This window comes from Microcaecilia unicolor, chromosome 14 (assembly GCF_901765095.1).
Source record: "Microcaecilia unicolor chromosome 14, aMicUni1.1, whole genome shotgun sequence".
In the NCBI taxonomy this organism is placed as follows: domain Eukaryota; kingdom Metazoa; phylum Chordata; class Amphibia; order Gymnophiona; family Siphonopidae; genus Microcaecilia; species Microcaecilia unicolor.
The window spans coordinates 15,295,147-15,319,337 of NC_044044.1; the positions used below are offsets into that span (position 1 = coordinate 15,295,147).

At 44.1% G+C, this 24,191-nt stretch overlaps 2 protein-coding genes across 2 annotated transcripts in view; both read left to right on the plus strand.

Annotated features, from left to right (window-relative positions):
* LOC115456993 (fragile X mental retardation syndrome-related protein 2-like) overlaps positions 1–3,447 on the plus strand; it is a 95,084-nt gene extending 91,637 nt beyond the window's left edge. Inside the window, 2 exon segments of the mRNA XM_030186421.1 lie at positions 3,157–3,250; positions 3,349–3,447. Of these exon segments, the coding sequence (XP_030042281.1) occupies positions 3,157–3,250; positions 3,349–3,447 (193 nt within the window).
* The window catches only part of LOC115457477 (fragile X mental retardation syndrome-related protein 2-like), a 36,094-nt gene extending 12,240 nt beyond the window's left edge, over positions 1–23,854 (plus strand). The window contains exons 2-16 of the mRNA XM_030186895.1: positions 3,157–3,250; positions 3,594–3,665; positions 5,136–5,284; positions 5,578–5,671; positions 6,069–6,185; positions 8,678–8,848; positions 8,950–9,028; positions 12,521–12,630; positions 13,029–13,115; positions 13,367–13,565; positions 13,775–13,996; positions 14,152–14,352; positions 16,713–16,811; positions 18,570–18,676; positions 22,592–23,854. Of these exons, the coding sequence (XP_030042755.1) occupies positions 3,651–3,665; positions 5,136–5,284; positions 5,578–5,671; positions 6,069–6,185; positions 8,678–8,848; positions 8,950–9,028; positions 12,521–12,630; positions 13,029–13,115; positions 13,367–13,565; positions 13,775–13,996; positions 14,152–14,352; positions 16,713–16,811; positions 18,570–18,676; positions 22,592–22,699 (1,758 nt within the window). The 5' untranslated portion in view covers positions 3,157–3,250; positions 3,594–3,650 and the 3' untranslated portion in view covers positions 22,700–23,854. The remainder of the gene's footprint in view (positions 1–3,156; positions 3,251–3,593; positions 3,666–5,135; positions 5,285–5,577; positions 5,672–6,068; positions 6,186–8,677; positions 8,849–8,949; positions 9,029–12,520; positions 12,631–13,028; positions 13,116–13,366; positions 13,566–13,774; positions 13,997–14,151; positions 14,353–16,712; positions 16,812–18,569; positions 18,677–22,591) is intronic.
* The last annotated feature ends 337 nt before the right edge of the window (positions 23,855–24,191 follow it).

A 24,191-nucleotide genomic window follows, 5' to 3' on the forward strand; every position in this document is an offset into this window, starting at 1 on the left:
CAGGGCCTGTAATTTGCCACAAGGGTTCATACGTATCTCAGATTTCCCTGCCAGCGTTTACACCTGTTCTCAAGTCATGAATAACTGTGGACTGACTTTTATTCCTTTGGGCCTGGACTTAGGAGGAGAGCTTGGGGTAATTTTGTACTTATCCTCGGGTATTCAAACCAAACCTCAAAATGCCAAAAGTTTAAGTTTTGGAGCTTGGCTCCTTAACTTACGTTGTATTTAGAATTTTAGAAAGTTTAGCATTCACATAAAATTGCCACTACTTAAACTTGCAGAGCTGTTAGTAATATGTAATGTATCTTTGAAATCAAGCATGGTACTGGAAGATTGGAGGGCGGCCAGTGTAACGCCAGTTTTTTAAAAGGGTTTCCAGAGGTGATCCAGGAAATTATAGACTGGTGAGCTTCACGTCGGTTCTGGGCAAAGTTACAGAGTGTATAAATAAGCATGGATTAATAAGACAAAACCAGCGTGGATTTAGTCGAGGGAAATCTTGCCTTGCCAATCTACTACATTTCTTTGAAGGGGTGAATAAACGTGGCTATTATCTGGATTTTCTAAAAGCATTTGACAATACCTCATGAAAGACTCCTGAGGAAACCAAAGTCATGGGATAGGAGGTAATGCCCTATTAGGGATTAAAAACTGGTTGAATGACATATTTATAAATTGTTTAGCGGTGGGAATAACTGGTGAGGTAATTAAATTTGCCGATGACAGTTATTCAAAGTTGTTCAGTTGCAAGAGGACCTTAAGAGACTGCATCCAAATGGCAGATGACTTTTAATGTGAGCAAGTGCAAGTGATGCATGTGGGAAAGAGGAACCCAAATTATAGCTACGTGGTACAAGGTTCCATTAGGAGTCACCGCCCAGGAAAAGGATCTAGATGTCACTGATACAGTGAAACCCTCTGCTTAGTGTGCAGCAGCGGCTAAGAAAGCAAATAGAATGTTAAGGATTATTAGGAAAGGAATGGAAAACGAAAATGAGACTGTTATAATGCCCTTGTATTGCTCCATGGTGCGACTGCATCTTGAATTCTGGTCGCCGCATCTCAAAAAAGATATAGCAGAATTAGAAAAGGTGTAGAGAAGGGAGATTAAAATGATAACTGGGATGGGTTGACTTCCTTATGAGGAAAGGCTAAAGCAACCAGGGCTCTTCAGCTTGGAGAAGAGATGGCTGAGGGGGAGATATGATAAGAGGTTTATAAAATACTGAGTGGAGTGGAACAGGTAGAGGTGAATTGCTTGTTTACTGTTTCTAAAAATAATAGGATTAGGGGGCGTGCAGTGAAGCTATTGAGTAGTAAATTTAAAACAAACCATAGAAAATTTCTTTACTCACTGTGTAATTAAACTCTGGAATTCTTTGCCAGAGAATATGATAAAAGCAGTTAGCTTAGCAGGGTTTAAAAAAGGTTTGGATCATTTCCTAAAAGAAAAGTCCATAAGCCATTATTAAGATGGACTTGGGAAAATCCACTGCTTATTTCTAGGATAAGATGCATAAAGTCTGCTTTACTGTTCTGGGATCTTTGCCAGGTACTTGTGACCTGGATTGGCCACTGTTGCAAACAGGATACTGGGTTGATGGACTTTCGTTCTGCCCCAGTATGGCAGTGCTTATGTTACTATGTTCTAACGTATAAAAAGCCCTGAGTGATGGCCACTTTAACATGTTTTTGCAAAATGGCTCACCAAATGCCTTTTTTTTTAATGCTCTTGTACATAGCTTTACAAAAGTCCCACATTCAGCTGGCCATTTTGTTTTACAAAAATAGTACAGATTTAAACATTGTGACTTGGACATACCTTTCCAGACTTTAACTGTTACCCAAAATAGGGCTTTACAAGTGTAAAGAATTGTGAAAAGGTTCTTGCCCAGTTTCTCCATGGCAGTGCTGTGTTCTGCCCACAAAGGACTCGTTATGATTCCAAAGCAAGGACTCTGCTCTTTGAGCAGGCCAAGCTTGCAGGGTTGTGTGAACCCTGACTGAGCTCAGTCGCTGCAATGAATTGCTTAAAATGGGATGTGTGTAAAAATACCCTGGGTAAGCTCATCACACCGATTAAAGCTGACCTGGAGGAAATTGTAGGCCCCCCAAAAATATAGAAATGTGACTTAGAGAAGAAGGAAGGACCCATAACCAACATGTGGCACTGGCAGACAGTTATTTGGTGAAATGCATCTCCATGCTGATAAAAGAGAATGCAAGCAGTTGGCTGTTAATTCATCCACCATTTGTTAATGCTACAGAAGTTGACAGTGTTCTGCAGCTGTGTGTGCATAAAACCCAGATCCATCCATGCAAATGGGGGAGCATTTTTTTCTTTGATAAGCGAGATCAGTGCAGCCACACTTTCTTGGTGACAGAATGGTTCTAGATAAGATATTAGCTCTCCTAAAACCTAGGAAGGATTTTCTTGGGCAGTTTAGTAAGAGGCCCATAGTGTGTATTCGCTGGCCTCCCACTTAGTCACCTCTCCCCTCTCCAGTCGGTTCAAAACTCTGCTGCAGCTGCCCGTCTCGTCTTCTGCCAGGGTCGCTTTACTCATACTACCCCTCTCCTCAGGTCGCTTCACTGGCTCCCTATCCGTTTTCGCATCCTGTTTAAACTTCTACTAACCTATAAAAATTTATTCACTTTGCTGCTCCCCAGTATCTCTCCACACTCGTCCTTCCCTACACCCCTTCCCGTGCACTCCGCTCCATGGATAAATCCTTCTTATCTGTTCCCTTCTCCACTACTGCCAACTCCAGACTTTGCTCCTTCTGTCTCGTTGCACCCTACGCCTGGAATAAACTTCCTGAGCCCCTACGTCTTGCCCCATCCTTGGTCACCTTTAAATCTAGACTGAAAGCCCACCTCTTCAACATTGCTTTTGACTTGTAACCACTTGTACCTCTCGCTTCTACCTACCCTCCTCTCCTCTTTCCTCTACACATTAATTGATTTGCTTGCTTTATTTTTTGTCTATTAGATTGTAAGCTCTTTGAGCAGGGACTTTCTATGTTCGTGCAGCGCTGCGTACGCTTTGTAGCGCTATATAAATGCTAAATAGTAGTAGTAGTGGCATTCACTTCTGCTGAGACTCAGAAGTGCTAGCAGTAATGCAGAAATTTGTTTTTCCTCCACCCTTAGCTGGCAGCCTGAAAGGCAGATCCCGTTCAACGATGTGCGGTTACCCCCTCCCTCTGATTACAGCAAGGAGATCACTGAAGGCGAAGAGGTGGAGGTAAGAAGTGTGGTGGAGGTGGGATGGACGAGTAACTGGCCAGCGCCCGTCCGCCCGTAATCACTGTGCAAAGCATGTTTCATCAGCTCTGGTGGCAGTTGAAGCATTTCAAAGACAACTGTCTTTCGTCACTCTCCCTAGTCATAGAGCATGACCTCAAACATCTGATTGCACTTGTGATGATAGCCGGCCAATAGCTTCCCCAAAGACTAATTGGGTGGCATCATGTGCATAGGAGGCAAATTGATTGTTTCCTTCAAGCTCAGTTGTCTTCTGTTGTCACTGCTGTGAATGTATATTTTAATAACGGCTTGAAATATTTGTGTTCTTCCAATCCTCCCAGGTTTATTCCAGAGCAAATGAGCATGAGCCATGCGGCTGGTGGCTGGCAAGGGTTCGGATGATGAAAGGGGATGTAAGTTACTTTTTGTGGCTGTAAAGGTGACTGGATGGAGCTTGCTGAGTCTGGAAAGGGCTTAGTGGATCCTGGGCCACGGGGGTGGGGGAGGACCATTGAGATTGACTGGATTGGCAACGAGTAACTCCGTTCCCTGATCTGAGGCAGAATGTAGTTCTGGGAATCTAGTGATTGGAAGCAATGATGGGACCGGATGACCCTCGCCCTACTATTCATGCTTTGTGTTTGGAGTCAGAATAGGAGGGGGAGGGATAGTGTGGCTTATACTTAACAATTTCTTCATGAATTATAATTTGACTCCTCCCTGATTTCCAGGAAGGTCTTTCAAACTGAGGACATGGTCTGAAGAGTTGCTCAGTTTTTCACTACTGCCCTTTCCTATATCTAGTGGACAATGGCCTTTCTTCTGATACTAACATGAAGGGGCATTGCTTGATGAATTCTAAGTATAGCACTTTATATCTGGCAAGAGCACAAGATGGAATGACGGGTCTCTCAGCCATGCAATCAGCAGCAGCATGTACTTGACCATAATAATGGTCCCGTGTAGGGGAAACCTCATCTTTATGCACTTGAAAATTCCCCGTTATTAGGGCATGTTAGGCTGCTTCCCCCTTACTCAGTCATGGATGTCCGACAACTGTTCTGCCATGAGCAGTCAGGGTTCAGTTGATTCACTGATTTTTGATTGGCTTTAGACTGTACTATACAGCACCTGTTAATATGGAGAAACCCAGGAAGTGTGAGGCACCACACCAGTTTCACACAATGAAAAGGGTGGTGAAAGGATTCACGCTACAGACGATAACGAAGATTATTTTTTAACCGTTTTGGACTGTAATACAGTGAAAAGTCGGTTTTCGTCGATAATCCGTCCGAAACCAACCGGCGAAATCCGAAACCGACGAAAACCGAGTTAATTAACGAGGGCGCCCAAAATCGGGAGAAGGATGTCCATCTTCCGATACAAATTGGGAGATGGACGTCCTTATTTTTCGACGAAATCTGAGGCAACCGACGAAAACTGAGACAAATTTCTAGTTGAAAAAAATCAACGAAATCCGAAACCGACGTCAACGAAAACCGAGGTGTCGCTGTATGTGATTTTTAGTGTTAAATAATTTTATTATTGCAGTTTTTGTTAGAATAAGTATATACATAAATTACAATAAATCACCACCTAGGCCATACAAGATGAGTTCTGCAAGCCAGTTGGGCTTTCATCATATACACAATGAATATTCATGAGATGCATTTGCAGGCATTGCCTCTGCTGTATTCACGTGCGTCTCACGCGTATTTATAGTGGAAAACCAACTGGCTTGTATTTGAGGGCAAGAGTTGCCTGTTCCTCCTTCCCACCTGCATTATCAACCCTTAAACAGAAGTCCAGCCCCACTGGCCATAGCGTTTTCACAATGGCACTGTTCTAGTCCCTCTTATCATTCTCTTGTCTTCACCCTGCAGTTTTATGTGATCGAGTACGCTGCTTGTGATGCCACTTACAATGAAATTGTCACTCTGGAGCGACTGCGGCCCGTCAACCCCAGCAAGCTAGCCACGCAGTCCACTTTCTACAAATTCACCATTGCTGTACCCGAGGACCTTAAGGAAGCGTATGTATGGTGGAGGGTAAGGGGGGTGGTGGGGAGCATAGAGAGGAGGCTGTAAAAGGGCCTGTGTGTAGCCATCGGCACAGTGTGTGATATATAAATAAGAGTCAGTGTAACTTTACAGCTAGTAAGAGAGAACATGTAAATAATGAACATTTCAGGCTCTTCACGGCCTGTCCAGCTCCTCTGTACTGCCTCCTGCATCCTCTTACTGAAGTGAGCCTGGAAGCACATCTCTGTCAAAAGATAGCAAACTTGTGCACCCAACTGTAAGCTTTCTCTTTTCTGTACCCCAGCTGCTCAAATGAAGACGTGCATAAAGAATTCAAGAAAGCCATCGGAGCCAGTTGCATTTTCTTTAACAGTGCCAGTAATGAGCTCATCATTTTGGTAAGGATCAGATCGATTTGTTTGTTTTTTTTTTTTTTATTATTTTAGAGGGAAGGGCATACGCCCCTTGGCTGGGCCACTCCTGAGACGGGAATTAGCTGTTACTATCGCCCTCTCCAGTTATGCTACGCTTATGTTCCTGAAAAACATAGCCCGCTTTTTCTCAGTAGGGTGATCACTACGGAGTGACTGCCTATGAGGTGGAGGGTCGCATGCAATGATTGTTTCCTTAGCGTCCCTCCGGACCGGACCAGAATTGGACTGATGGGTTGTGCTCGCCTACCTGCAGGTGGAGACTGAGAAAATACTAAATACTGGTCCGGTCCGGAGGGACTAAAGGAAAGCAAATTAGCAGGTAAGATCTAATTTCTCCTTTCTTGATTTTTGGTTTCCACAGTCAATGGGCGAATCCACAACAAAGCGAGCCTCTCTGCTGGTTGATATGCACTTCCGTAGCATCCGGACCAAGCTCATGCTGATGTCCCGCAATGAAGAGGCGAACAAGCACTTAGAGGTAAGAGGCAGAGGGAGGATGCTGGTCAGCTAGAGGTGAGGTGGGGGTGTGAAGTTGTATATATCATAGGGACAACTGTGTTTAGCAGAATCGTGGGAAACAGTAATACAGTATCCAAATTATTTGTGTGTTCAGTGATTCAGATTTATAGAACAATCATAGTAGATACAGCAGTGAAACCAGAATACACCCTTCACAGCTTTCTTCAACTTAACCTTCAAGAAAGAAGTAATCCTACTGCACAAGTGAGGACCTATTTGTTATATATTATACATGTTGTTTTACCCACCTAAGGTACACTGGATTGGCAAGCTATAAATGATTAAATATTCTAATAAATGAGGCAGGCAACTACTTCAGTAATGGTCAAAACTGCAGTGATGTCACAAAACAGAAGTAGCAATGGCCTCAGAAAGGAAGATCCTGTCACAGTCGATTAGATTAGGAAGGAGCAGCGATTGTTGCCTGTCCTGACTTGTACTTTATCACGCTTCTTTATAGTAGACTGATGGGCAGGTGGACTCCACTCTGGTGAACGTAAATTTAACAAGTGGTTCTAGGACCAGCTCTTTTATTTAGGGAGCTTGCAGAGGCGCTTCAGGGAAAAACATGTTCAGAGCAGTATTTAACCCTCCACCTATCCCTAGGCAAGGGTGGTCAGCAGCCCTTCTCCAAATTCATGCCCAGAAAAGGGAAGTTTCTATTCTGAACTGCTCTTCAAGTTCAAGAATACCAGACACAAAAGGAGGGGGAATATGGAGGAGGTCAACAATTTGGCCATTTAATTCTTCCCCTATATGATCAACACTGGTTACATATATTTTTTTTTTATTTGTACTCTGCACTTTCCCACTCATGGCAGGCTCAACGCAGCAGGCAATAGAGGGTTAAGTGACTTGCCCAGAGTCACAAGGAGCTGCCTGTGTCGGGAATCGAACTCAGTTCCTCAGTTCCCCAGGACCAAAGTCCACCACCCTAACCACTAGGCCACTCCTCCACTCCTATTCAGTACAAAATATTGCTTCTTGTTCACAAAGTGTTTTCTTCCTGTTTCCCTTTACATCTCAGCTCCCTTCTTATTCCTTACCATCCACAAAGGTGTCTTTGCTCTAAGGCAGGATAAATACCAACAGTAGACCTGAGTGGGTAATCTGCTGCTTACCTCTGAACGTCTGTTGCATGTTTAGTCTGTACTGCCATAAATCACCAGCATATACAGTACTAGTGAAAACCTGGATTAATTATGGAAGGATTTAACAGGTGTGTGTATAAACACACTTTATAAGATTCGTGTTGATTTGGAAACTGAAGTAAATCCAAATTGTTGAACATGTAGTTTTTGGATACTGTCGTATACTGCCTCCTACAAGTTTCATAAATTTGGTTCTGTTCCTACTACTACTTTTTAGCATTTCTATAGCGCTACAAGGCGTACGCAGTGCAACACAAACATAGAAGAAAGTCAGTCCCTGCTCAAAGAGCTTTACAATCTAATAGACAAAAAATAAAGTAAGCAAATCAAATCAATTAATGTGTACAGGAAGAAGGAGAGGAGGGTAGGTGGAGGCGAGTGGTTACAAGTGGTTACGAATCTTGCATGGAATCTTGTCACTCTTTACGATTCCAGAATCTTGCTGTTCTTTGGGGTTCTACATGGAATGTTGATACTCCTTGAGATTACTACTACTAGTATGCATTTTTATAGAGTTACAAGGCGTACGCAGCGCTGCACAAACATAGAAGAAAGACAGCCCCTGCTCAAAGAGCTTACAATCTTAATAGACAAAAAATAAAGTAATCAAATCAATTAATGTGTACAGGAAGGAGGAGAGGAGGGTAGGTGGAGGCGAGTGGTTACAAGTGGTTATGAGTCAAAAGCAATGTTAAAGAGGTGGGCTTTCAGTCTAGATTTAAAGGTGGCCAAGGATGGGGCAAGACGTAGGGGCTCAGGAAGTTTATTCCAGGCGTAGGGTGCAGCGAGACAGAAGGCGCAAAGTCTGGAGTTGGCAGTAGTGGAGAAGGGAACAGATAAGAAGGATTTATCCATGGAGCGGAGTGCACGGGAAGGGGTGTAGGGAAGGACGAGTGTGGAGAGATACTGGGGAGCATCAGAGTGAGTACATTTATAGGTTAGTAGAAGAAGTTTGAACAGGATACGAAAACGGATAGGGAGCCAGTGAAGCGACATGAGGAGAGGGGTAGTATGAGTAAAGCGACCCTGGCGGAAGACGAGACGGGCAGCAGAGTTTTGAACAGTTTCCTCATGCATGCATAATTTTAAATAGTTGTGGTTTCATGGCTGCCGCTCGTCTGTTTATCATTTAAGCTGTTGGGGTTTTGTTTTTGTTTTGTTTTTTTTGCTCGCTCTTTACCGTGCCACAGAAGAGCAGACTTTGGGTAGCCTATCAAGAAATCGAAGCATCTTATGATTACCATCTGACTTCCTTTCCCCCAACCCCCTTTCTCTTTTTCTCTTTTGGCTCTCCTCACAGACAAGCAAGCGACTGGCCTCAGCCTTCCAAGAAGAGTTCACAGTGCGGGAGGATTTGATGGGCCTGGCCATTGGCACCCACGGTGCCAACATCCAGCAGGCTCGCAAGGTGCCCGGTGTGACTGCCATCGAGCTGGATGAGGAGAGCTGCACTTTCCGTATTTACGGAGAGGTGAGGGGACGGAGACCAGAATTGTGTTTTTCAGTTATCAGAGTGCTGGAAGGGAATAGGTTTTAGGTGTTCGTAAATGCTGAGTGTCTTTTCTCTTGCAGTCCCCTGATGCCGTTAGACAGGCTCGTGGTTATCTGGAGTTCTCGGAAGACTCTGTACTGGTGCCTAGAAGCCTGGTTGGTAAGTCATAGCTGCTCACCTCATGTGTTGAGGCTCTGGGTCAGGTGATTTATTCTTGGGTACAGGCAGTGTGAAAGGGAAGGAGAGGTGTGCTTTAGGTCTTGGCACAGTGATTGTAGCCAGCTCAAGGAGTCCTAACTACTAGAAATAGAAAAATGTAGGAAGGTAAAGACCATATGGCCTATCCTGTCTGCTTATCCATGCCATCTACTCTCCTTGTCTCTCCATTAGAGATCCTATGTACTGACCCAAGCTCTCTTGACTTCACATACTGTTTTTGTCTTCGCCACTTCCACCTGAGGAGCGGCAGCTAATATTCCTGGCTCCGCTTCGTCACCCGGGAGAGCCTCTGTGCCTTTTTTTTGTGGCCTTTTCACTTTATTTCTCTTTAAAAAAAAAAAAAAGAACCCTCTCCCTTATAGATAGTAATAATAAAACTTTATAACCCGCTATTTATTTATTTATTTATTGTTCACTTATATCCCACATTTTCCCACTCATGCAGGCACAATGTGGCTTACAAACATTAAATAAAATACAGAATAGGAAAACTTAGAAAAATATACAAGGAGTATGCTATATCTTTAAAAGTCTAAACGGGGAACAAACCACATAAAAAATATAAAAACAAAAAAAAAGAAGCAATAAAAATTATTTCTTTACAAAAAAAAACCCCCTACAATTCAGACATACAGCAGATTAAAATTTACATGGTTTTGAAATAATTTATACAGCCTGAAGAAATAAATGAGTTTTCAATGCTTTTTTTTAAACTGGTCCATATTTTGTATTGAATGGAGTTCAATGGGCAAAGCTATTCCTTAATTTTGGACCTTTGATGTTGAAAATAGATGATCTTCATTCTTCTAAATAAACCTGATGAAATGAAGGCACGTGAAATAGCTGTTTCTCAGATGATCTCAGAGAGCGAGTAGGTTGATAACATCTTAGAGTGGTGAAATATTACCGTTCAATGTTTTGAAAACTAGCAGTAAAACGTTAAATTCAATGCGAAATTTTACAGGGAGCCAATGCAGTTTTTTTCAAAATTGGAGTAACATGATCATAACGAGAGCCTCCTTTAATCACTCGGGCTACAGCGTTCTAACCTACTTGTAGTGCCTTCAGCATGTTACCGGTAATCCCCATTAGCAAACCATCACAGTAATCCAACAGTGGACAAACTACAGACTGAACAATTTTACAAAACTTTTCGTCAGAAACCAGTGATCTAATACGCCGTACAATTCTTAATTTATAAAATACCTTTGCTATTATGTTCCCAACCTGGTGTTTTATACATAATGTAGTGTCAAGTTGCACCCCCAAATTTAGCAGAGTCAATTACAAATCTTAGGACAATTTACCCCTTTTGTACCAGAGAGGAAAAGAATCTGAGTTTTTGAAATGTTCAATTTCAAACGATTCCCCTCCATCCATTGCAATATTTTTGAAAGGTAAAATTTCAATTTAACAAAAAGTATCTTCAAAAGAGTTCTCGACAGGAAGTACAAACTGTATGTCATCAGCATACAGCTTGCATTGCACCCACAATGTACATAGTAGTAACATAGTAGATGACGGGAGAAAAAGACCTGCACGGTCCATCCAGTCTGCCCAACAAGACAACTCATATGTGCTACTTTTTGTGTATACCCTACCTTGATTTGTACCTGTGCTCTTCAGGGCACAGACCGTATAAGTCTGCCCAGCACTATCCCTGCCTCCCAACCACCAGCCCCGCCTCCCAACCACCGGCTCTGGCACAGACCGTATAAGTCTGCCCAGCACTATCCCTGCCTCCCACCACCGGCTCTGGCACAGACCGTATAAGCCTGCCCAGCACTATCCCTGCCTCCCACCACCGGCTCTGGCACAGACCGTATAAGTCTGCCCAGCACTATCCCTGCCTCCCAACCACCAGTCCTGCCTCCCACCACCGGCTCTGGCCACACTGCTGCAAGACAGGAGCCTTGTGGAACATCTGTCAAACAGACCAGAGACTCCGATTTTTCTGTTCCTTCGAACACACAGAACTTCCTGTCTTTCAAAAAAAAAAATTAAACCAGCTTAATACGAAGCCGGATAATCCGATTGATTGTAATCTATTCAACAAAATAGAATGATCAGTGGTATCAAAAGCTGCAGAAATATCCAGGGTAACTAAGAAAAACATAGTACCCTTATCAAAACCTGTCCTGACACTGTCTAACAAAGATATTAATAATGTTTCAGTATCATGGTCCTTTCGGAACCCAAATTGATGTTGATCTAAAATGTCATGCTGCTGTAAAAATTCATCAATTTTGCAAAAAAAGGTAATGAAGAAATTGGATGATAATTGTCAATTTGATTGAGGTTTGAATTTTTAAGCAAAGGCTTCACAGCTGCCAATTTCAAAACCAATGGCGCAATGCCCTCCTGTAAAGATGCATTAACCATTTGAGTATACAAAGGTAAAAACGAGGCTTTTAATGTTTTCACAACAGAAAGATATGAAGAGAGTTTAATTTGCAAACGGAATTATTGACAGTCATCATTTTTTCTAATTGAGAATCTGATGATATAGCAAATTTAGACCACAGTTTATCATCACTTATAGATTTCAATGGGAAGGGGATTATTTTCAAACTGACAACCTTGTCGACTTTCTGGCGAAAACCAGTAGCAAAATCCTGTGGAGAGAGGATCGAATGCTGACTAGGAACTAATGTCCTTACCACTGCAAAGGATTCTTTAGCTGATGAACATCTGTCCTAAGAGTGTAGCGACAAGGACATTTCCTCCATGCTGACGCTTTTTCATTCTCAACTGATCCAGATCTTAGTTTCTTGGACCCGCGTAAAAGTTTTCTTTTATTTTAGTCGCGGCCGTCCTTAGGCCTGCTCGACCGGGATTTTTTCCCCCTTTTTTTGGTGCACTTTTTTCAGCACCATCGAGTTTTTTTGATTTGGCTAGGGCAGTCTTCCCTTCCATTTAATCCATTCTTATTTATTAGTCGTTTGTGTGGAACCGTGTCAAAGGCTTTGCTAAAATCAAAATATACCACATCTAGTATTCTTCCTCGATCCAACTGTGGTCAGCCAGTTAAAGAAATGAATCAGATTTGTCTGACAAAACCTGCCTCTGTTAGTATAACAATAACTATAATCTGTAAAAAAACAACTGAAGGAGGCTTCCAAAGGGATAACCATGTTAATCTGTTGCAGCAAATGATGACATGCTGTGATGGCACCTTGAGGCTTGAATTTTAAAAACTGCAATTTGGTAGAAATATAGACACGCACATGCATGTAGATGGAGGGGAGGATGTAGAGAGAGGACAGTAAGGGGGGAAACTCATCCTTGGATAATTCTTATATTTGTTGTCTATAGAGAATCCAAGCCTCTGCAGAGCCTGCATTATGTAACTCTATCTGAAAGTCTTTTTGTGTGATCCCTGTTCTCCCACCTTACCGGCCTGGCTCTGCTTTCCTCCATCCTCACCTGCAGGAAAAGTGATTGGAAAGAATGGAAAAGTGATCCAGGAAATAGTGGATAAATCTGGAGTAGTCAGAGTCCGTGTGGAAGGAGATAACGACAAAAAGAACTCCAGGGAAGAGGTGAGATGGGGACAGAGGCAGGGTTAAGCACTTACTCTTCCATTGCATAATAAATCCTGCCAGATTTGTAATGGTACTGAGAGGTAGTATTCCCCCCTAAGGATGTGGGAGGGGAAGGATGGTGCCCCCCCCCCAAAAAAAAAAAAAAATTTTTTACCTCAGTCTTAAGGATATTTCTCCAGGCAAGGTGAGGATTAAAGAGTGTTTAGTATACAGCTGTTTGGTTTTGCAGATCAGCCAGTTTTGTGTATATATAACGCATTCCCTTATTTATGATCTAGTAGGGCAATTAGCTAGCTTGTGTCTTCTTGGTCTTCTCACGGACCATAGACAGGCTTGCTTAGCCCTAGTAATAGGCCATAAACTTTAACAAGTGTCTTGCAACTTTTCTTTTTCAGGGCCTGGTTCCGTTCATCTTTGTGGGCACAAAGGAGAATATTAGCAACGCACAAGCTCTTCTGGAGTATCACCTGGCATACTTACAGGTACAAATGGTGCCCTTTGCCAGTTCTCCCCCACCCCCACTGTCACCTAGTATATTTAAAAAGTAAATATGGTATCTTCCCCTCCTACCAAAAAAATAATATCCTCTGTCATTTGCCAGATATATACACACATCCTACCCCATCCCACCCTTTGGCGTCCTCTGTCTCAGCTTTCCCCACACCATTGTCTGCTGCTTTTCTCATTGTGTGCTTTTCCAACCCCCCCTCCCCCCCTTCAAACCTCGGGAAAGGAAGTGGAGCAGCTGCGGCTGGAGCGACTGCAGATTGATGAGCAACTGCGACAGATTGGAATGGCCTTTCGCCCTCTTTCCAGCCGGACGGACAAGGAGCGTGGTGGATACACAACTGATGACAGCACCTCGTCATTGCACACCACCCGCACCTACGGGAGACGTGGCCGTGGTCGGAGGGGTCTTAACTCTGGTTATGGTGAGATGAATATTCCTTACAACAAATAATGCCTCTAGCTCTTTATCAGGAATTCTTTCCTTGCAAGGCTTCCATCTGGCTTTCATTAAGGATCCTGCCCCTTTGACACCTTGCTCCTTAGCTTTCCTTTATGGAACAACAGTAGCTTCTAGAACAGGGATGGAAAGGGTGTTATTACCTTGACCTCATGATGCCTTCTTTCTTCTTAGGTACCAACTCTGAGCAATCCAATGCCTCCGAGACAGAGTCTGAGAAGAGGGAAGACTATGCAGACTGGCCACTGCCAAGCGATCGGGACCTGCGCCAACGTGCTGAGGACACCCGAAGGAGGGGTGGTGGACTTGGCCGAGGGCGTGGACCAACGCAAGCCAACAGGGGGCGGGTTGGTGGCTCCAGTGGAGGCAAATATGGAAATTCATCCATAAGTTCAGGTACTTGGTACTAGCAGAAGTCGCTTAAGGATGAGGTGCAGCAGGAGTTGGTGGGGGGGGGGGGGGGGTGAGCAGAGGCTTGGACTGTTTCTGTCTATGCTGTATCTGTTCTGGTAATGGTCAGGTCTCACACCAAGTGCTTTTCTCCATGCCAGTGCTGAGGGATCCTGACAGTAACCCGTATAGCCTATTGGATAACAATGACCCAGAGCACGCTGTGGACACAGATGCCAGCGAGTCTCAGCCCAGCAAAGATCGCAGGCGCAGGTCCCGACGGAGGCGCACCGATGAGGATGCTACAGTGATGGATGGTGAGGCAGACTCTGACAACCCATCAGTCAGTGAGAATGGTGTGGGTAAGTAATGTCTCTTTGGGGTGAGATCAGGGTGCATGATGGGAGAGTGTCCCAGTCATCAACCAACAGTGTAGACTGCTGTCCAGGAGGTTCCGGAAGGAGCCATGATTTTTCCCTGTTAATGAAGACTATTAGAGCTCCTTTATTACATTTCTTAGATGCTGCTACCATAGCAACTTAAACATGAAATTGTTTTAAAATTCACGACGATTACAGTACAGCCCCAATATTCCTTCCCACATACCTATTAATACATACAGAAACAGCAACGACTCAGTACTACAATGCTGAGATTATATACAAACTAGACATTGATAACTTGACAGTACGTATCAAGTGGCGTCCACAATCTCTTAAAGGATGCCAGGCTCCTGCTCTTCATTGCAGCCACCTCCTCATACCTTCTTTCAAGACGTATGGTATTCTGCCACCCAACCATACTCAACTCGGAATTACTTTTCTAGTCAGACAAGATGGATTGAATAGCAAGTCCCATAAGCATATCAAACAACTTAGCTCTGTCCCCCCACAGATCATGGGACAACGCAGGGGATCTCAAAATCACAATCCTGTATCTAACCTCAACCTGAATACCAAACAGGACATATATTTGAATAGGCAATCAGCAAGTCTCAAACAGCAGTCAAAGTCCACTAAGGTCATAGATTCAATGAAGATGCAACTGGGATTAGCAGATCCAATACTTGTTTGAGAGAGAGTATACTTTTTATTCCCCAGTGCCTAAGTCTTATTCCCATATATGCTCAATCTACTATATCAGTTAAGACCTTTACTGTAATACCACTGTATGTCTTACTCCGGAAATGGCGATTGTCATGACCGGACAATGTAAGCCACATTGAGCCTGCAAATAAGTGGGAAAATGTGGGATACAAATACACAGTGCCTTTTGTCTAGCAAAAAAAGGTGCCAGTACTCAAATGCCAGGCCACCCTTCAGCGGTGGAGTGATCATTGAGGGACTCACCCTACAATAGCCAGGACCCCTGCAACCAGTCATAGAATCTATGACAAGGCAGAATTTATATGTAGAACGTGAGCTCTTTCATTAAAATGACAGTGGAAAAGGTGCCGGTACTAAGTACCCCCTCAGAAAAAGCCCTGCAAATACAATAAATAAATAAAATTAATTATATGCCTGAATGAGGACACATGTTTTGATCTTTGTCAAAATTCATAAGATTAAATACCCTAACCTCTGATAGTTAAATAGTTAAACTGCGTAAGTCTAGTAGCGCTATAGAAATGTTTAATAGTAGTAGTAGTAAATAGTTGCACTTCGTTGATGCCACCAAAAATAAAGTCCAGTCCCTCATCTGCAGATGAAGCTTATTTCTAGGAGAGGTTACTAGATGCCTATCCTACGATGATTCCAGTGACCAGGAGGGAATGTCCAAACAAATCAACTTCTGTAAATAGCCAGGTGCCACCTCAACCAGGGCTTTGACTACCCACATCAGCATTTTGAGTTGATGCCTGACCCTAATTGGCAACCAGTATAGGGATTGAAACATTGGGGGTGAAAAACCATCTCTTAACTTGTTGCTTTATTCTGAACTGACTATAGTATACACAAAAAGTAGCACACATGAGTTGTCTTGTTGGGCAGACTGGATGGACCGTGCAGGTCTTTTTCTGCCGTCATCTACTATGACTATGCACTAATCTACTGTGAATAAAATCAGGGCCTGAACAACTACTTACTGTAGGCGTAATACAGATTGGACCCCATATAGGCATGTCTGAATGACAGCCACTTCAGGTTTCCTCATTCTGTCTGCAGTGATGTGAATTGGCTGTAGTTCATTTGTAGGACTTGCCAGAGAATGTAGTAAAAGCAGTTAGCTTAGCAGGGTTTTTAAAAAGGTTTGGATAGCTTCCTAAAAGAAAAGTCCATAAGCCGTTATTAAAATGGGGAAAATCCACCTCTTATTTCTAGGATAAGCAGCATAAAATGTACTCTTTTGGGATATTGCCAGGTACTTGTAACCTGGATTGGCCACTGTTGGATACAGGATACTGGGCTTGAAGGACCTTTGGTCTGTCCTAGTATGGCAACACTTATGTTCACTGCCTGTGTGAGGGCGTGTATGAGATGCTCTAACTTTAAGGTTTCTTTAAGAGCAAGCATGATTTGGGGAGCATGGACAGAGCATATATGTTGGACAGCTTTCATCATATATATGATTTGCATATACGTTAGCTTTCCAGATCTATATAGGACTCTACTAACCCTAGTCTATTCAGATACGGTCAGGCTTGAAGGTTTCTGATCTTGTTATAGTATTGCTGCGGTTGATATCTCCCTTGCTTCTAATGTGTTTCTGTCCAATACTGCAGATGAGAGTGATTCCAAACCACAGAGGCGAAACCGCAGCCGTCGTCGCCGGAACCGAGGCAACAGGCCAGATGGATCCATCAGCCGGGACCGCCAGCCAGGTAAACAGGCCAAACGTTGGATAGCTGTTCTTAACATCCACAGGAGGGAATCAGAACGTGCTTCCTTTACATCCCGAGCAGTCAAGACCAAGCGGGTTATGTCCACCTGCTGAAAGATGGCGAGAAACTTTCTTTGCTGACACTGCACCCCATAAGATCTGTAGTAGCCAGTATTTCTCTGTCTCCCTTAGATCAGTGTTTCCCAAATCTGGTCCTGGAGTACCCCTTGCCAGGCAGGTTTTCAGGATATGCACAGTGAATATGCATGAACTTGATTTGCATACACTGCCTCCATTATATGGAGATCTCTTTCATACATATTCATTGTGGATATCCTGAAAATCTGACTGACAAGGAGTATTCCAGGACCGGACTTGGGAAACACTGCCTTAGATGATGCAGATACCTAGACTGGAGCAGTCTACTTCCAGAGGATCAATGACCTAGTCCTAGAGGGCTAACGTATAACAGTCTTGAGGGACTGTATGGGGGGGGGGGGGGGGGGCAGTTGGCCTTCAGTTGTCTTCAGCCAGTAGCTTTTGGTTCTTCTAGGAGTGCCCTGGTTCCCATAACCAAGGATGTGTGAATAAAGTTAAAAGGAAATGATGCACAGGAGCACTTTCCTTGTGTGTACTGAGATGTAGCTAGGCAAGATTCTGTTGTAGGCGAGAGAGCCTCTTCCTTTCCAAGAAAGGCAGGAAGTGCCCGTCAGTGGTTGCCACAGTTGCAGAATTGTGACCATCCCCTGCCCACTTCCAAGCGTGGTCAAGGAGTGCTTGGTCTGTTGGCTTTCCGTTGACAGCCTCAAGGAAGGGATGATCTGGAGTTGCCTCCCTGTGTGACTGACTGATCACGGGAGGACCATGGGAGGAGGGGCGGCAGAGAGAGTCTGTCTCATATCTTGCCTCTGTGGCCCTTGTGCTAGATTGAGGCCATACAAGGAGTCAATATGAAGATTTGATATGTTTTGATCACTCAGCATACAACATCCACATGGGACACTAGAGAAATCCCTTGAACTCTCTCTCCTAAATCGTATTAGCCACTGCATGTACTCAAGAGAATTAAGGGTTAGTTCCCTACCCAAGTCCCTTGGAAGAAAGAACAGGTGGGCATCAGCACTTTTCAAGGGGAAATTGTCTTCAGACTTCAAAGGTTCTCCAAACTCATAGGCCTAGTTATTTATTATATGGATAGATGGATGCTTGGTTTAAGCTATGACAAATGATGTGGCTCTTCCATGGGAGCTGAGTTCTGGTAAAATAGATCCTACCACCATCTGGCAGAGGGATATAACCCACTGGCAAGACCCAAAGAAATGAAATTTATCAGGCAAATTTACATTTTACCGTTTAACTTTTTAAAGCTACCTCAGACAATGCACTGGTTCATGGATGGGCACAGGGAATTAGAGCCGGTCATTTCTAGAACTCATGTTTGGAACGGGCGTAAGTCGAACGGAGCCTGTCGCCATCAGGACACAGGTTACGAAGCCTTTTCTTTGCCTTTTTAAATTTGATTTTATTGTAAACCACCTTGATTATATTATATGTAATAAAACTGTAAACTGTCAGACTTGGGTGTGTCAGGGGATGAACATAGAGGTTCATAGCATGTCACTCCTAGGATTAGAGGGCTCAGGGGACAGTCACTGGAACCTAGCCTTTCACCTCTAGGAATAGGGAGCTTAAGGTGTCCGTGCAGGATTGTAGAATAACTGTTTGGTCTGATTTAGGGCTTTTCCATTCCCTCTGATAGTTACTGTGGCAGATTACATTTCTCGTGCGGAGTCTGAAAGCCGCCAGCGACCTGCACAGAAAGAGACCAGAGAGAAGTCAGTAGACACTAGCAAACCAGCACAGAAGGTATGTACATGCAGAAGAAGGGGTATTTGTCTTTTAATTAAAGAAATCATGGCATCTGTCTGGCATAGACTGTAGAATAACAAACTGCATTGAAAAGCCAAGTATCCTGGTTGCAGGTCTTCTCGGGAAATGTGAAACCGAGGCCCCCGTGGGCTGTGGGTTTCATCTGGTCTGTGACCAAATTTCAGCCAGCTCGAAGCAGTGGTATAAAAAGAATCATTTTGCCATCTGCTCTGACTTGGCACAGTAGGCATTGTCAAGGCTCCATGGGCACACACTTCATTCTGACCGAGGAGAAGACATGCTGGTCCACAAGTTTTGATTATGCTCTCAGTTCTGGTAGTCAAAGCAGGCAATAGCAGTTGATCATACATGGAATCTTGTTTGTTTGTTTTTGTTTTTTTTTTTGGGGGGGGAGGGAGAAAATGAAGTCAGGTACATGTTCTTGTACTCACTCTGCTGCTCCCCAGTATCTCTCCACACTCGTCCTTCCCTACACCCCTTCCCGTGCACTCCGCTCCATGAATAAATCCTTCTTATCTGTTCCCTTCTCCACTACTGCCAACTCCAGACTTCGCTCCTTCTGTCTCGCTACACCCTACGTCTGGAATAGACTTCCTGAGCCCCTACGTCTTGCCCCATCCTTGGCCACCTTTAAATCTAGACTGAAAGCCCACCTCTTTGACATTGCTTTTGACTCGTAACCAGTCGCCTCCACCTACCCTCCTCTCCTCCTTTCCTGTACACATTAATTGATTTGATTTGCTTACTTTATTTTTTGTCTATTAGATTGTAAGCTCTTTGAGCAGGGACTGTCTTTCTTCTATGTTTGTGCAGTGCTGTGTACGCCTTGTAGCGCCATAGAAATGCTAAATAGTAGTAGTAGTAGTGTTCTAGGGCACTGGTTCCCAAACCTGGTCCTGGAGGCACTTCCTGATAGATGTAAGCCTGCTTTCTGTAACAAGCCTATGCAATCTGAGAACTAGGAAGATGAGTCCTTATTGGCTAGAGCATTTTTCTTCTTTGAATCAAAGAATAGAAAAAGTTGGAAAGGTCTCAGATGAGTGAGTTTTCTGCAAGTATGTCTTGAGTACTCTTCTACAGTCTAGTGCTGTGGTTCCCAAACTTAAGTCGTACTGCCTCTCCCCCACCCCACCCCCAACAGCATTAATGATAATAATAATAATAAAACTTTATTTATAACTCGCTATATCTATAAAAGTCTAAGCGGGGAACAAATCGCATTCAAAATATAAAAGGACAGAACAATAAAAATCATTTCTTTGCTCAACAAACTATACAAAAATTACTATATTGCTCTAAAATTAAAACATACAGTAAATTAAAATTTACATGGTGTTAAAATAATATACATCAGAGGAACCAAAATCCTGAGTCCTACCTATGCTGGCAGGAATGCAGCAACCCCCCACTAGCTGAAGAGGTCCACTGCCCGAGGTCCAAGCTCCATGATGCTTGTGCATGCAAATCAGTAGCATGCTTCAGCCACCAGCACCTGCATTCCCATGCATGCCCTCCTCTCTCCCCCCCTTCCATCCAGCGTCTGCCCTCCTCCTCTCTCTCCCCCCCCTTCCATCCAGCGTCTGCCCTCCTCCTCTCTCTCCCCCCCCCTTCCATCCAGTGTCTGCCCTCCTCCTCTCTCCCCTCCTTCCATCCAGTGTCTGCCCTCCTCCTCTCTCCCCTCCTTCCATCCAGTGTCTGCCCTCCTCCTCCTCTCCCCCCTTCCATCCAGCGTCTGCCCTCCTCTCACCCCCCCTTCCATCCAGTGTCTGCCCTCCTCCTCTCTCTCCCCCTTCCATCCAGCGTCTGCCCTCCTCCTCCTCTCCCCCCCTTCCATCCAGCGTCTGCCCTCTTCCTCTCTCTCCCCCCCTTCCATCCAGTGTCTGCCCTCCTCCTCTCTCCCCTCCTTCCATCCAGCATCTGCCCTTCTCCTCCTCTCCCCCCCCCTTCCATCCAGCGTCTGCCCTCCTCTCTTCCCCCCCTTCCATTCAGTGTCTACCCTCCTTATAACTCCCCCCAATCCAGTGTGTGCCTCCTCACCGTCCTTGCTCCCCCCACACACACATCCCTTCTGCTGCTGCTTTGCTAGATGAGTAGCAGCAGTGGCAAAACAAGCTGCAGCCACGCGGGACCAGACTCTTTCCATACACACAGCTGCTAGCTGTGCCCCAGAACAGGAAGTGATGTTCAAGGGGGCGGGATAGTCATCTGCGTGTACGAAGAGTCCAGCACCATGTGGCTGCAGCTTATTTTGTTGCTGCTCATCTAGAGAAGTGGCAGGGATGGGTGTGGGGGAGGGGGTGCAGGAACAGAGGAGGCCGAGGCTGGCTTGGAGGGAGCAGGAGGGAAGTCTGGATTTGCCACAGCACCCTTGAGAGTTTGCTGCAGTGTACAGTATGGGACCTGCTGGTCTAGTGTGAAAAGCTTCTGCCCCTGCTCATAGGAATGAGGTGGTGGACAAGGGTTGCAGTACTGTTGGTCGATTAATGTGGAAATTGGAAACTGTTTTGGGGAGAAATTTTGAACATGTTCTAAGGAGTGCCTTCTTTTCTAGAATTTGAGTGTAGGGATACTAGTGGACGAAGTCATTAAGTTCCTTATTGTTTCTGATCCGGCCAGTTCCATCGGATTCTGAATGACTGTTCCTATGAACGCCAAACTCTGGGCCCATCCAGAATACAGGGTCTGGCTACACCACTGCATCGTAATATATAGAAAAGCCTAGTGCTGCTATGACGAATTAACAGAGCTAGACGGGTCAAAAATTATCCGTGAGTGGCTGACTCCTTTTAGTCCCTACATATATATATATGCCATTTTCCTTTAGGTTTCAACAGTTTTTATTAATGAAGCACAAAAATAGTGTTTACATAATGTAAGTATCAGTACAATCAACCAACATACACTAAGTACGATAATTGTGCAATATTACTCATCTTCATTAATCTTTTAACTTTATCCCCCCCCCCCCCCCCTTTTATGTTACTGATAGTTAACATTTTATTTAACAGGGTCTATTAACAACAATTTATCAACAACTCCTTTCCCCCATGTTCCTTCCTTCTACCAATTGACAATATATATTCAAATGCATTAACCCCCGAAGTATAACCACTTTCAGATGTCAGCTTTACATTGCACAATCAAAAGCATTAAACTAAAAACAAGCAAAAAATCTGGGGTCTTACTCCCCTCCGTAAGAGAGCCAGGGGGCCTGTGTTCTGATGGCCCTCCTACCCCTCCCCGGAAGATGTCTTTAACAGACTGGAAAAAAGGCTAGTGTACCTCCAAATGAGCTTCGCCACCCCTACTACCCCCCCCCCCCCTCCTAAACCCTCCCTCCCCCCTCCCAGGTCTGCTCTACTGTTCTTTCCCAATTTCTAAGAGGTAATAAGGAAAATCCCTATTCCCATTCAGTTTCCATTAGTCGCCGAGGGAAGCTTAGACAATGCTCCAAGTTTATTAATAATATGACTCCTCGCCCTATGAGACAATGTGTTAATATATCCTTCCCAGGTAAGGTAAAAGTTGCTTTGTGTCTTAAGGTTAAGCAGAGAGTCCTGGAGCTCCATTATAAGTAAATCATGTAAGCGATTCCTCCATTGCCAAAAAGAGGGGTTCAATTCTTGTGTCCAATTAACAAGTATGCACTTCATGCTCACCAAAAAAGCCTTATGGGCCATTACATTCTGGTATCTCGTACCCCCCTCCACTGGAGAGTGACAGCCCAATAGAATACACGTAGGCAGCTGTTTAACCGCCTTCCCTCCTGTCCTTTCTAAAAACTTAACTATCTTAGTCCAATGCCATTTTCCTTAAAATGCATAAAAGCAGTTGTACATCCCTAACTTGTAACTTTTTCATGTTTTTTCCCTCACCCCCACCCCCTTTCAGGGAGAAACGGAGCACACAATACCCAATGGCCCGTCTGAGAACGGCGAGCACTGCCCCAGCCGGCCATGCAGCAAGGAGCCAGCTGCCATGGTGAATGGCATGTCTTAGAGAAGATCGTGTCGTCCTTTCTGTTAACACTACGACAAAGATTTCAAAAAGGAGGGGAAAAAAAAAGACTGAGTGTTCACCCTCTGAAAACCTCAGTCCTTTAAAGTGAAAAAAAAAAAAAAGACTTTCCAAACTATTGTATGTTCAAAAAAAAAAAAAATTTAACCGGCTAAGAATTCACATGTTGAGAGAAGCTTGCCAAAGATGAGAGGAGAGTCTGGCTTGCTATGAATAGGGCTCAGACACTTGCCCTCCCAGCTTGGAGGACTGCTGGGTTGTTTTTGGAGTTGTGATCGCCCAGCCACCCTTAACTGAGGCATTCCTGGCAGCTACGCAATTTCTCCATCTGGGATTTTCATGGGTTGTTTTTCTTTTGTGGGGGGGGGAGGGAGGGAGGGAGTGGATAACGGATTAAAGTTCAGAAAAATACATTAAAGAATCCAGAACCAATAACTTGTAGCAACACCCAGGAAGAGCTGAGACAGAAAATATTATATATTAAAATAAAAAAAACCAAAACTTGTGCCTTCTACAGCATCCACCAACTTTATTTTGTGTTGGCGGGGAGTGGGGGAGGGCAGCGGTGGGGAAGGAAAAGGGTACAGGTATACATGGGTGGGGACAATGGAGGAAACCTTGAATTGAAAAGAAGAGGGGGTGAGAGGGCTAATCAGGAATGAAATTTCAAATTAGTGGGGAAAAAAGTGCAGAAAATATTATGAAAGCAGGGCAATAGGAAAGGGGGCAGAAGTACCCCTCCCCTCCCCCCATCGATCGAGATGGATGGATGTGCAGACAGGGAAATGCACACGGAAGGAAAGCGCATCAGGTCTTGAATTTGTCAGTGACAGTGTTTTTCAAGCAATGTATGCTGTTAAAGATTTGTTTCTAAGCGCATAATACTTGAGGGGCTTAAGAGGGAAGCGTACTGACCATTGCAAAAGTGAAGGTGTGGAAAGAAGCAGCCCGGAGCAGAACACAAGGGGAAAAAAGCAGGGAAAGCCCTCCTGGCTCTGTGGACTCCTGCCAAGGCTTAATTTATATATAATTTCCCTGTACAGTATTTAAAAAAAAGGATTCGAGAGAGATCACACTGAACTGCTGTTAATACTGACAATGAAAGGATAATAAAAAAAAAAAAGTCTCTCTCTCAAATTTCCTTTTTCTTTCTTTTTTGTTGCTCTGAACTGCACCAGTGCTGAATGAAGAATGATACTTATTACTGGGATGAAAGGAGTGAAAACTGGTTTTAAGAAAATTTCTCTTCCCCACCCCCGAACCCCTTTTGTTAATGTTTTGATTTGTTCAGGTTTGGCTACAGCAGCACCTTAGGTGGATTCACAGAAGGCATCAGCTGGTTTTAAATGTGAATAAAATGGCCTGCTGGATCCCTGGGAATAGTAAAAAGTGTCCTACTTTTCAACCCGTGTTTGGAAAACCGATTACCCCTGGTGACCAGCCTTAGATATTTAGGAATTATGATTAATTGTAC